Below are 12829 nucleotides of genomic sequence, written 5' to 3' on the forward strand. Positions count from 1 at the left end.
GGCTTTTTATTGAGCCTTGTTTGAAGCTGATGGTGTAATGTTAAATCATAACTATGTGATGGTGTTTTTGCATGAAGCTAAGTAAGTGCAGCTTCTTGAGGCTAAAGTTTGCGTTTCATTCATGTTTGTATTTCCAGCCCCTCATACAGTTTCCAGCACATACTTTGGAGCTGTTTTATAAATGCCTTTGGAATAAATGGGTTCAAGTGTTTAATTTCCTGGTGAACTAAATTGCGGTAAATATAGAGTTTAGGAAATCTAGAGTAAGAGGTGATTAGCATGTTTCCTAGACCATCTGTCCCTAATATCAATTGTTTCTACTTGGCAATGAAGACTTGTTCTTTTTGGAGGGGTGGCGGAGGTGGGGGAGGGTAGCTTGTGTAAAGTTAAAAGAATAAAAGAAAACCTCTTAGGTTATTCTGTACCCCTCTGTTTAGTGGGTAAAAGTCAGGACAGTTCTTAAAAAATTGACATACTTACTATTCAGTAAGGATGAATGCAGTCACTGGCTATTCCAGTGGGACGGCAACTCCACTGTAATGACGTAGCTGTTTCTGCCTTGCCCCTTGCAGTCTGTTTGGTGCCTCAACCAGAGTGATCTTGGAAAACGTGAAGTCTGAGCATAGCGCCCTGTGTGCTGGGCGTCATCACTGCTGTGCCCTTTCCCGTCTGTGACGTCAGCCAGTGCTGTTCCCTAGCTAATTGTCTGCCAGCCTGTGCTGGCCTCCTTGCTGTTTCTAGAACCAGCTGAGCGAGCTGTTGCCTCGGGGCTTTCGCACTTGCTGCTCCCTCCTGTGGGATGTTCTTTGGATAACTGCGCGGCTAGCTCCCCTCACTGAGCCTCAGGTCTTTGGTTCATGTCACTTTCTTGTGAGGCTTTGCCAGATCATCTTTTAAATTTCACCCCACTCCCCAAACTCTCTGTCCCTACTTTATCATTTTTCTCCTTAGCAATTTTTACCACTGGATATAGCGTATGCTTTAATTTTTTAAAAATTAATCTATCCTAAATAAAAATGTAAGTTCAATGAGGGCAGGGTTTTGTGTGTGCCCAATAAGTATTCGTTGAGCAAATGAATTAATGAAGCAGGAGTTACACGAGCACATTTGTAATGATACAGAATTTCATGGGACTCTGTATCATTTTTGTTTTAAATTAAAGAGGGGTGTAGTATGGTAAAAGTTTTTCTATTTCCTGTCAAAAAGTTGCAAACCATTTACTCTAGTGGCACTACCAAGTTACTTATATTTAAGTTAAAGGGAGAACTGGGCCTAGTCCTGACCTCTACTTTGTAGGAATGGGATTTCAGCCCTTAGAAAGCCATTCCTACCGTGAAGTGACGCTAGTAACAAGGCACTTACAATTCTGGATTTGTATCAAGTTTAAACAGTTCAGTCTAGGATGGAATAGATTTTGAGAAGGGAGTAATACGGGTTAGCAAGAAATAAATATAAAAACTTTGGTGAGAAATTGGTTAATGAGAGAATTCTTCGTGACTCAAGTGTTCAGAGTATGATTTTTATTTTGGTTGAAGTGTTGCGAATTAAAATGCAAGTATAATACCTGTTCCTCGACTTTGTAGAAGTACGTTTACCCTTTTGGTAAAGCCCGTCGTTACTTACAGTGGCCTCCTGGGCTCCCGTGTTCCCTCTCTGACTTCTCCCTTCCCCTTGCTCGCTGCACACCAGCCACGCTGGCACCCGTACTCTTTGGGTGCCAGGCCTGCCCCTCCCTCCCCTCCCTTAGGCTCTTTGCCCTGCTCATCCCTCTGCCTAGAGTATCTGCCCTGGGTACGCACGGCCAGCGGCCTCAGCTCCTCCAGTCTCTGCTGGGACTTGCCCTGCTCGGTGAGGCCGCCGGCGGGCAGTGAGTTAGTACTGCAGGCCGCCCCGCCGCCTTGCTCTCCCCGCCCTGTGCCCCCGGACCTGCTTGCGTGCTTCGGGTTTAAGGATAGCACCTACATTTTCTAAAATATTAGATCATCTGTCTGTTATGTTTGTTTTTATTGTCTCTGCTAGATTGTAAGTGCCAAAAGGGCAGGACGTTTGTTCCTTGAAGTACAGCAAGTCCCTAGAACCATGCTTGGTACATGGCGGATTCTCAGTAAACACTGAGGGAGAGAATGAACAAACCGTTACTCTTCCTCATAAATTCACGTAATTTACCCTTAAGCTTTATTTATGGCTGTGGTAACTAGTAGATTTATGTAATCAGCATCTATAGAGCAACCTTTGGAATAATACCACTTGTAATACTTTTCCAACTGTGTGTGTGTGTGTGTGTGTGTGTGTGTGTGTGGCGGGGGGCGGGGGTGACTCCGTAATCACCAAGAGTATGTTAGTGTTATTTTGGTTCAGTTTAATTTCTATGTCAGTTTTATCGATTGCATTTGTAAATTCTTTTTTTTAATTGTGGGGAAAAAACACGTAGCATAAAATTTACCACTTTAACCATCTCTTAGTGTGTAGTTCCGTGGTGTTAAGTATGTTCACATTGCTGTGTAACCAATCTCCAGAACAGCTCATCTTGCAAATTTGAAACTATACCGATTAAACAACTCCCCTCCCCCCCCCCCCCCCCCCCCCGAACCCTAGCAATCGTTCTACTTTCTGTTTTTACGAATTTGACAACGCACAGTAGTGGAATCATACAGCATTTGTCTTTTTGTGACTGACTGATTTCACTTAGCGTAACGTCCTCAAGGTCCATTATGTCGCATGTGTCAGAGTTTTCTTCCTTTTAAAGGCTGACTACTATTGCATGGTATGGTAGGTCACATTTTGTTTATCCATCACCCATGGAGGGACACTTGGGTTGCTTCCACCGTTTGGCTGTTGTTAGCAATGCGGCTGTGAACGTTGGGGTACAGATACCGCTTCGAGACTATAAACTCTTTCCTTGAGCTGTTAGTTTAAAGGAATAAACATATCAGTCAGTTCTAAATTCAGTATATGCCTCTATTTTAATTTTAAGGCTCTTAACACATTGTTTGTGGGAAACGAGTAAACTCGTCATATCGCCTCTAGTTGGAACCGGCAAAAATTTTGCAAAGTAAATAAATAGAGACCTCTTTTTAAACTAAAACACTGAAAGTTTCATAGAAAAATATCAAATAGATCGAAAGATATGAATATTTTACGGAAAGTCTAATTTTGGTGAGAAAATGTCAAAAAAGCCCCGCGTTACGACGCGATTTGGCGGGAAAATGCCCGCTTACAAAGTGTTAATTTTATTTCCAAAGATCTAAATTTTTAAAAGAAAGTTTTCCTTTTATATAATTTAGTCTCATAGTAAACTTGTACTTTGGTGTAAGCTGTGGAAGTGTGTGTAGGTGGTCTGCTTTTTCAACGAAACACAACCCAGGAAAACTGGACATCAAAAAGTAGAACATGCTCCTTGAAAGAATAAGCTGTTACTCGTTGTGTCTCCCAAATTGTCTAGCCTGTGAGTGGCCTAAACAGTAGAATGAAACCAGGACAGTGTTGTGTTGTGGCAGCAAAGGAGGAGAGTGTTTCAAGAAAGAAAGAATGAACAACAGTGACAGTGCACTGAGCGGGCAAATGAGACGATTCCAAGTGTCATTTGGATTTAGCGCCCTTAGCGAGAGTAGGTGCAGTGGAGGCCAGGCGAGGGAGTGGTGGGGTGAGTGAGGAGACAGGAAATGTCTGTAAGACAATTTTTAATACATTTGGCATCATTGAAAGGGAGAAGAAAGGGTCATCGTGGAGAGGGACTAAACATTTTTTTAAAAATGGCTGAGCCATGAGCGTATTTAGAAGCTGATGGGAAGGATCTAGCTGAGGGAGATGTAATATATGAGAGAAGGATTAATTAATAGTTTAAGCCCCGTGGAGGTTGGAGGGGGTGGGATACAAGGCAGAGAAGGCCCTGGTGTTGATAGAGGAGGATGGCTTTCCTAAATTGTGATGGGAGACAAGGAAACTAGGGTGGGTACAAAGTTGTGCTTGAGGGGGGTGCAGGTGGTTTGTGGGTTTGGGTCTTGGAAAGATAGAAAATTCCCACCTGAAGCTGCTGGGTTGTTTTTCTTCTAAACTAGGACATGAGTTCATCTGTTTAGAATTAGGAACTAGGAAGGGGGATTCTAGTTTTGAGGAGAATCAACAGGGTTCAACATAATCATTGTAAATTTCAGTTGCTGGGTTTTTAAAAGGAGTAGCAATATCTCCTGCAGCTGGGTGATGTTTATTAAAGCATAAAGTTAGGCGTCAGGTACTTGAGGGGAAAAAAAACGCTTAACCTTTTTGCTGTTTAATTTTACACATTTATTGAATTCCTACCAGCTGCAGTGTATTGTAAGACAGTTCTACCCAGGGAGCTTATACACTTACAGGGAACATTTATCAAATGCAATGAGAGGTAAGAACAGTGCTGAAACCAGAGGTCATATCCCACTGAGGAAGAGAGATCTTTAGGTGTGGAAAAGATTTCAGTAAACATAGATGGGGGGGGGGAGCGAGAAAAAGCTTTACGCTGTGAAGAGTGGAGATAAGACCATGTTGGTACCACGTTAATGAAATGGTGAGTGATCCAGCTCCTGCAAAAGTATCTTTGAATCAACATTTCTCTCTGCAGTTTAAAGACATCAGAGAAGCTTATGACTTTAAAGAAAACTTCATAAAAATATGATGACCCTTGAAAAGAACTTATGTGTATTCCTATTTTAGGGGAAATTTATGACTAGGCATCCAGTGTGTAACAGCTTTATACAGCATTGTCATTTTCCAGTTTGGGTGTGATGAATTCATAGAACTCACCAAGGGTAAGTGGCATTGTTTGATTCATTCAAGCTTTTTCGTCTCTTCAGCAGAAGATTAAAAAAATAAATTGTTCTAAATTTGAATCCAGGACTTGAAAAATGCCAGTTGTCTAAATACAGTACCATATTGTGATAAATATAGCTATTGAAAATTTAAAAATGGCTTCACAAAACTTTATTTTAATATTCGCAGAAGAACTTTTTTGGAATGTTATCTGAAAAACAGGACCATTATCAGAGCTGACTATTAATTAGGATATTGTTTCAGATATAGAAGTTGATCTGCCTCTGAAATTCAATTTGAATATGTATAGTTCCAAGCTTGCTTTGTGTATTTAATAACTTTAGTACCATAATTACTCTGTTTACAATTAAATTTTGGTGAATATGCTAATATGGAATATGCCAGTGAGTGATTTCAGCAAAGGGCAGTGTTGATTTGCATTTTGATGCGCTTTTCATTTGCATCTGCATTTCATTTGGTATCAGTGGGAAAAGGAGTGGTCGGAGCATGTGATGCAAACTTTCTTTGAAACCTTTCTGTCGGATTGGCTGTCATAACAGTGGATTGGCTCTGCTTCCAGTGGACAGAAGTTAGGCGGAAAGATTTAATTCGGTCGAGCTCTGTGCTCTTCGGTGTATTTTTTAATAGAAACCTTAATGTAGATACTGGTTTCATTAGTTAGAAGAAACCTATAAGGTATTAACACAATTGTTTAATTCAAATTAGTATTTTAAGTTCTTTAGAAAATTCACTCACTTAACTAAAGCAAATGCTATGGTTATGTTATTTATTATAGTCTTTGATTAGGGACTTCTGGTTTTAAATAATTCTTTCTTCTTTTCAGAAATTACCTGAAAAGGAACAAAGAGATTGAGAAACAGAGGTTTCATATTCTCTAAAACTGGGGCACTTCTGTAACCCTGAACCAGAACATAAGAGGGGCTGCCAAATGCAGTGAAGGTCAGGGAGGGGCAGGGGAGGATGCTGACGGGACTGCCAGGTGGGAGGCAGCTCAGACCGCGCTGGCAGGGCGGGGTTCTCCAGAGTGAGGGGTACACCCTGACGGGACAGCCTGTTCTTTGTGTGGGAGAACAGGAGTGGGTGTGGGCAGGAAGGGCTCCAGGAAACCTGCCGGTGTGATGAGATGGTCTGCGACTTGATCCAGGGGGTCGCTCATGTGTGTGCATGTGGAACATGGAGCAGTTCGCTGTACACGCCTGCATGGCACCGATTTATAGCTTCTCAACTCCGAATTCACCTTGCTTTGCTCTGTTTGTGACACTTGAGCTAGACCCTGGAAACGTTTTCTCCTTTCCATTACAATGTTAGGTTTTGCCAATAGCGGGTGAGGGAGGGACACTGCAGGGCTGGAGGGGAAGGAGCTTCTCGTGTTTCAGGGTGCTTGTTTGTTTTCTTGTTTTCCTTCTCCCTCTTAAGGTGTGGCTGCCAGCCAGGCTTACTCTCCGTGACGTTCTGTAGCTCCGCAGTAGGCAGCTTCTTGCTCCATCTGTGCCCCAGCCCCCTGGCACCCCCGAGAGCTCTGCCCCCGGCCGTTGGGCTGGAGCCGCAGCCTGTGCTGTGAACTGCTCTCCCTTAGCCTTGCTGATCGTCACTGCTCCCTGTGCGCGCTACGCCTGTGTCCCTTAGAGCTCTCTTTCACCCCTTTAAGGAGCCGCCCACCTTTTACAAATTAATATTTTTTTATATTAAATTCCCGTTTAAGTTGCTTGTATAGTTTTATTGCCTGTCTGGACCCTGACTGTCATAACATGCCTTGTGTAATTTACTGTTTTAATTTTACATAAATAAAAAAAACACAAAAAACAATGAAATACATCATAAGTGCACAACTTGATTAATTTTGATGAGTGAGCGTACGGTTTAAATGTCACTCAGATTGGGATACAGAACATGACCTGATCCCCAGAAACCTTCCTCTTCCAATTCTAACTCGTGTCCTCCCCCAAACGGCATCGCTGTTGGACTTCATTCATCATGATTCGGTTTATTATTACACTTCATATAAATGGACTCGTGCAGTATGTTATGTCTGACTGCTTTTTCTAAACATGATGTTTGGGAGCTTCCTCCATTTTATTATATACACTTTTCTGTTGATGGACACGTGAGTTTCCCCTGTTGGGCTGTTTTGAATAAAGCCGCTATTGTCATTCTTGTACATGTCTTTTGATGGACATGTTTTCCTGTGTCTTAGGTAGCGCTGTAGAAGAGGAATTGTTGGGTCAGTCAGCTACTGCCAGACAGGTTTTCAAAACGGTTGCGCCCGTGTGCGGCGTCAGAACTGCGGACCGGAGCGGCGCTTGGTATTGTCGGGCTCTCACAGCCGAGGCCTCCCAAACCTTTAAGGACTAGATCATTTTAGTGCTGTTGAAACGCTTTATATTGTGGTAAAAGAAGAAAAGCTTCTGAAGTCTTTATGAAGTAAGCGTTAAGATTGGTATCAAAACAGATAAATCTAGTAGAAAAAACTGCAGACCAGCCTGACTTATGAATATCAATTTTAGTCCGAAATAAAATGTTAGCAAATAGAACCCAGCAGCACACCGTAAGAATCAGAACGGTTGTTAGGTATGATTTGTTCGTTTGTTTTAGGAATGGTTGCGTTCGATTGCCGGGTACACGTAAGTGGCGGACTAGCTGCGTTTGCTGAGGTCTTTGTGTCTCAGCATTTTAAAAGATGTCTTACTTGACCAAATGTTTATTAATCTGTGCCATCGTCCCCTGCACCCGGCCCTTTAGCACTGACATGCGGTCGGTTGCCTGAGCCCTGCCTAAGGTTGTAGGGGCTCCAGAAGGGAGGCCTCCACGTCTTTTCTCGTGAGAAGCGACAGGAGGAAGGAAAGATTTTTCATTTAGGGACATTTTAGAGAAATATGTGTCGTAGTGGCCTCTTTTCATTAGAGCAGCAGAGTATATTTCAGTGACTTCTCATTCATGTGGAGCTGACCTAAGTGTGGGGGAGGTTTTCACCCAAGCATAAAGTTAGTTTCAAATCCTAATTAGTAAATCTGATGTTCTTTCTTTTCCTTCTTTTTCTTTTTTGAAAAGAAGCTGGTAATCTAGGACCTACACTGAATGACTTATCTGAACTTTGTACTTACTTTGCTTGGGTTAGTATGATGTATTTAAGTTCCTCCACAACACTGTGGGTCTCCCTAATGTGTATGAGGGACTGAAGAAAAGAAAAAAAACTGGATAAATCGTTTGGAAAAAGCTGGTTTCCTACCTTATATCCTATACCAATATAAGTGTAGACAGATCAGAATTGTACCAGCGAAATATGAAACCATAAAAGAACTAAAAGAAAACATGGAAGATATTTTAAAAAAGTAATTTGGGTGGGGTTTTTCTAAGGATAATGTAAAATCCAAAAGCTCAAAATAAATATCAAAAGACAAATTGGGAAGACTATTTGCGATACAAAGAGCTAATTTCTGTAATATCATATCAAGTGCCTCTACATTAAAAAGCAAAAGGCTACCAGTAGTTCATAGGAAATGAAGTACAGATTTTACTTTTTTATTTGTTTGTGTGATTGGACAAGCTCATGGAATATAAAAACATTTCTAGTTTTTGATCCCTTGGTGATTGTTAATTATAGGAACAGTAATTTTTTGATATTTAAAACCATAAAATGTTTCACAACTCAGAAAACCTTATCCAGCAAATACAGACTTAATGAGTTACAAGGTACTTTTATCACCACAACCCACGGTAAGAAATGGACCGAAGCCTGTCCTGTCTTGTGCCCCGTCCTAATCACAACTTTCTTATGCTTCTCCAAAGATTGTTGCCTTTTATGGTAGTCATTTCCTTTTCCTTAGAGTTTTATCACTCAAATGTGCATTCTTGAGCACTGTAGTTTAGATATGCCAGATTTTGTTTTGGTTTAGATACGTTGTTTTAAAAATGTAGTTTTCTTTTCCCCATCTCTTCTTGTTTTTCTTTGTTGAAGAAATGGGATTCTATGTCCTGTAGGGTTTCCCACAGTGAGGGCTGTGCTGATTGCTTTCCCGTGACAGTTCATGTTCTTCTGTTCTCTTCACATCCAGGAAGGGGTAGGCTTGGTTCGATTCAGGCTCTGATTATTTTGTTTTTCTTTTTGGCAAGATGACTTCATGGGTAGTGGTGTGTTCTTTTATCGGGAGGCATTTAATACCTGGATTTCTCTCATATTTTGATGTTAGTAGCTATCAGTGCTCTATGTCTGGATTTATTCACTCATTAGTGGGTAGAAATGGTGTTAACCGAAACCATGCTCAGTCATTCATCAGCTGAAATTTTTCTGTGAGGAGAAATTTCTCTTCACCTTCTATTTGGCTACCCAGTGGTACAATTCATGTAAGAAAGAAAATATAAATGCTTGATTCGCTCCCTTTATTTACCACTTTTCGAAATTGAGTGGTTTTCTATTATTCCCTAGAGGTGACCACTTAGGTTTTCTTACTGTTATAAACTTTTGGATTCATCCATTTTATGTGTTTTAATCTGTTGTGCTTATTATCTTTATTGACTCAAAATGGCCCATCTTTGGTCAGTGGAAGCATCTTTGAGGCTGGCTCCTTAGACATATTTGACATAACTCTAGTGGGTTTTGATAGCTTCCTTGACATCTAGAAATGAAAAGATGTTCCCAGTCTACCTTGTACATTTTCAGCTCCAGACGTGGAATCAGTCATTTCTTCAAGGAACCTGGTTTCTTTTAACAAGAAGTGGTATTTCAAGAATACAATTTGTGTATTAGGGATGCTCATTGCTACTGGGTTGGTTATGGTTTCTAAGCTTTTTTGTTAATGGGCTGGGAAATACAAGGTTGTGTGTGTGTGTGTGTGTGTGTGTGGTTTTTGTAAAAGATAAAATACCTCTGAATTAAAAATATTTCCAAATATCCACATTTTTAATCTTACCTTTTCTGTCTTTCATCTGTATTCCTTTTCTTCCATATTTGAATCCTTATTTTTAAGGACACAAGAGGATGATAGAATTAAAACATCACATAATTACTCATTTGAATTATTCCATATTTGTGCACACAATAGCTTTAGTTAACAAAACCAAGTATCACCACAATGTGTATTACTGGAAAGTAACTTTTTTTGCTTAAGTTCTCCGATTCTTTTTACAATTGTACTGTATCTACATTAATAGAACATATACCATTATGAATTCTACCCTCTCCTTTATAGCCTTTGTTAAGTCTCAGGTTCTACAAATAAATATGTATTTTCTGCTCATTATCAGTTTTTACGTTAGTCGTTTTGGCGATCTGAGGCTTGTTTTCTAGTAGATTCTCATTCCCTTTTTCCATGTTGATAAGACTTTAAGTCTTTATACTTGAAATGTAACTGAGTATAAAATCTTCAGTTTATGTTTCCTTTCCTTGAGTATTAAATATGTTACTTTTTTTTTTCTGGTGTAAAGTGTTGCTGTCAAAATGATGGCAATCTGATTTTGTTTTCCTTATAAAATATAATTTTTTTTGTTGTTGTTCTGGGTGCTCAAAGAGTTTTCTTTTACTATTAAATTTAGTAATTTTAGTAGGCTATGTCTTAGTGTTGGTCATCCTGAGTTGATTTATGTATTTGCTGTGACCATTCATTTTGTAGCTTCACAATTTTTTCTTTTCAGTTCAGAAAATTGTTCCCTTTCCTGTTGTGTTAATTGTCTTGTGTTTTCAGTCTCTGTACTGTGTTCTTATCACATCGGTGTTGATCTTGATATATGATAAAATGTGCATTCTAAATAGATGCAATTTTCCCTGTCAACTTTATAGAGCAATTCTGTTTTGTTGTTAAATAGATTTTCAGTCATAGATATTATACCACTGGAACTTAAAACTAAATACATAGGGTGCCAAAAAAATACATACACATTTTAAGAAAGGAAAACTGTATTAAAATTGTAATACTCAATATATACTGATAACAAAAGATGAACACAAGTCAACGTTTGATTTCTGCATTTACAAGAGGTGCTCAAAGTGGTTGCCATCAGCGTCCAGACGCTTCTGGTTACAGCGAACTATTGCTCAAGCAACATTGACCAAAGTGTCCACTTGTATACATTTTTTTGACACCCCTAGTGTTTTTTGAAAGTAATTGCATATATCTTTTTATTTATTGTTTCCTCTTCAAAATGAAAAGATAATCAAGTAGGATTATAAATTAGATCACACATCCTTTTAAGTTTTAGAATAAGTAGGAATTTGAACAGCATCTGTGTTGCACAGAAACTTTTCTTAGTGAAAAATGTTTTGAACACTTCTAGGATTATAATTCTGATTGTTGCTTTGTTTTATAGTGAAAATGCCTCGTGTTAAAGCAGCTCAAGCTGCAAGGCAGGGCCCTGCAAAAAGACGTCTTGCAGAACAGTTTGCAGCTGGGGAGATAATCACCGACTTGTCAAAAAAGGAATGGAAACTAGGATCACCCATTGGCCAAGGTGGCTTTGGTTGTATATACCTTGGTAAGTGGATGACTGCTTCCAGTTAATTGTCAATCCAAAGATTTATGTGCTTTTTAAAGTAAAAATAGTTTCTCAATTATGAGCTTTTACAGGCTGTTCCTAATAATGTACAGTCAACTTAATATTGTGTGGTTAGGCAAAAATGCATCTCTGACATAGGAGTGGAAAAGATGATGATTGATTTAATCACAGTAGAAAAAGAGGGTAAGATATCTGTAATATTGTCATTAGCGAGTGCTGTGCTTTAGATTTTTAAGGTATTCTTTATCGTCTTAATGTTGTTTGAGATACAAAGAAAGCCATGTAAATCTTTCTTTCCCTACCTCTGCCCAATTATGATTTACTCCCTCTGTTTTGGTTTAACTTGGAGAGTTTCAGATCTTTAGTAGTTGTGGATTTATTTTTCCTTCTAGACCACCCTTACAGTCACTGTAGTAGAATTAGGAGAATGACCTAGAAACTGCCTAGTAGGTCTGATTTAATATGCTATTAGCATATTTGCCCTGAAATTTTGGGGGACTCATTGGGGAGCCCTGAGATTCTGTAGGTTAATTAAATTATTGATTTCAAAATATTTTATGTGATTGCTCTTATTCTGTCTGCTTCACCAGAATATTATAGTGATGCAACACAATTCATTTTTGCTTTTGATAATCCTAAGTTTTCCATTCTGCGTTCTTACCCCACCTCTAATCTCGATTCATTTAGTTCATTACTTATTTAACTTTTGCCATGGAGGTTTGCAAAATTTTATGTTTAGTAGAGGAACCCTGTCACACGGGGCGGCCTGCGGGGTCTCAGCTCTTGTTCCCCACATAAGAATGCAGGATGCGGCTAGGCCAAAAAGGAACACCCACAGAGCCATAGGTAGGGGAGTCACACCACCGCAGTCTCACTGGAGGCTGGAGTCACGCGACGTGCGACCTGCTGTCTGCTTTTCTGCCAACCCACCTCACTTGCTAGCTGCAATCTGCCGTGCTAACTGCAATCTGCGCTTGCTAGCTCAGCCATCATCTTCTTGCTAGCCCCCAGTTTTTGCTAGTGTAGCCACGGCAGTTATATTAGTGGCCAATGGCTCACTGGTTACAGCTGACGGCCAACTAGCCACAGCTGATGGCCATCCAATCACAGCTGATGGCCATTTACTACCTGAGCCAGCACCTTTCCATGTGAGGCCGAGAACCTGGAAACTGCACTCTTGGCTCTGTCCCCACAAACCCTTTTTCTCTTACAAGCAAGGTCTTTCTCAGAATACCAATAGTGTAGATTAGCGTCATGTGGAAACTTCTTTGAACTGCAAATTCTCAGGTCCTAACCCAGACCAGCCAATCAGAAACTGTAGGGACAGAGCCCAGTTTTGTGATTGGACAGGTAGGTCCTCCAGGTGATTCTGATGCTCCAGTTTGAGACCCGCTGACATAGATAGAAGAGCAGCTGCTCTGACTCTGGAGGGGTCTCACTCAACCCCTTCCAGGACCCATGGGCTACAGTTGGTGAGACACAGTCTCTGGAAACATGAAATCATAGCTGTTGATGAAACACAGCTTGAAAGCCACTGCTT

The 12829-nt window shown here is 40.2% G+C and overlaps 1 protein-coding gene across 6 annotated transcripts in view; it reads left to right on the forward strand.

Moving 5' to 3' along the window:
* VRK1 (VRK serine/threonine kinase 1) overlaps positions 1-12829 on the forward strand; it is a 110660-nt gene that overhangs the window by 53202 nt on the left and 44629 nt on the right. For all 6 annotated transcript variants that reach the window (XM_019750667.3, XM_019750666.3, XM_019750663.3 and 3 more), the window contains one exon: positions 11104-11268. In XM_019750667.3, the coding sequence (XP_019606226.2) occupies positions 11109-11268 (160 nt within the window). In that variant the 5' untranslated portion in view covers positions 11104-11108. The remainder of the gene's footprint in view (positions 1-11103; positions 11269-12829) is intronic.

Source organism: Rhinolophus sinicus, chromosome 3 (genome assembly GCF_057876585.1).
Source record: "Rhinolophus sinicus isolate RSI-liver-muscle chromosome 3, RSI-T2T, whole genome shotgun sequence".
NCBI lineage: Eukaryota > Metazoa > Chordata > Mammalia > Chiroptera > Rhinolophidae > Rhinolophus > Rhinolophus sinicus.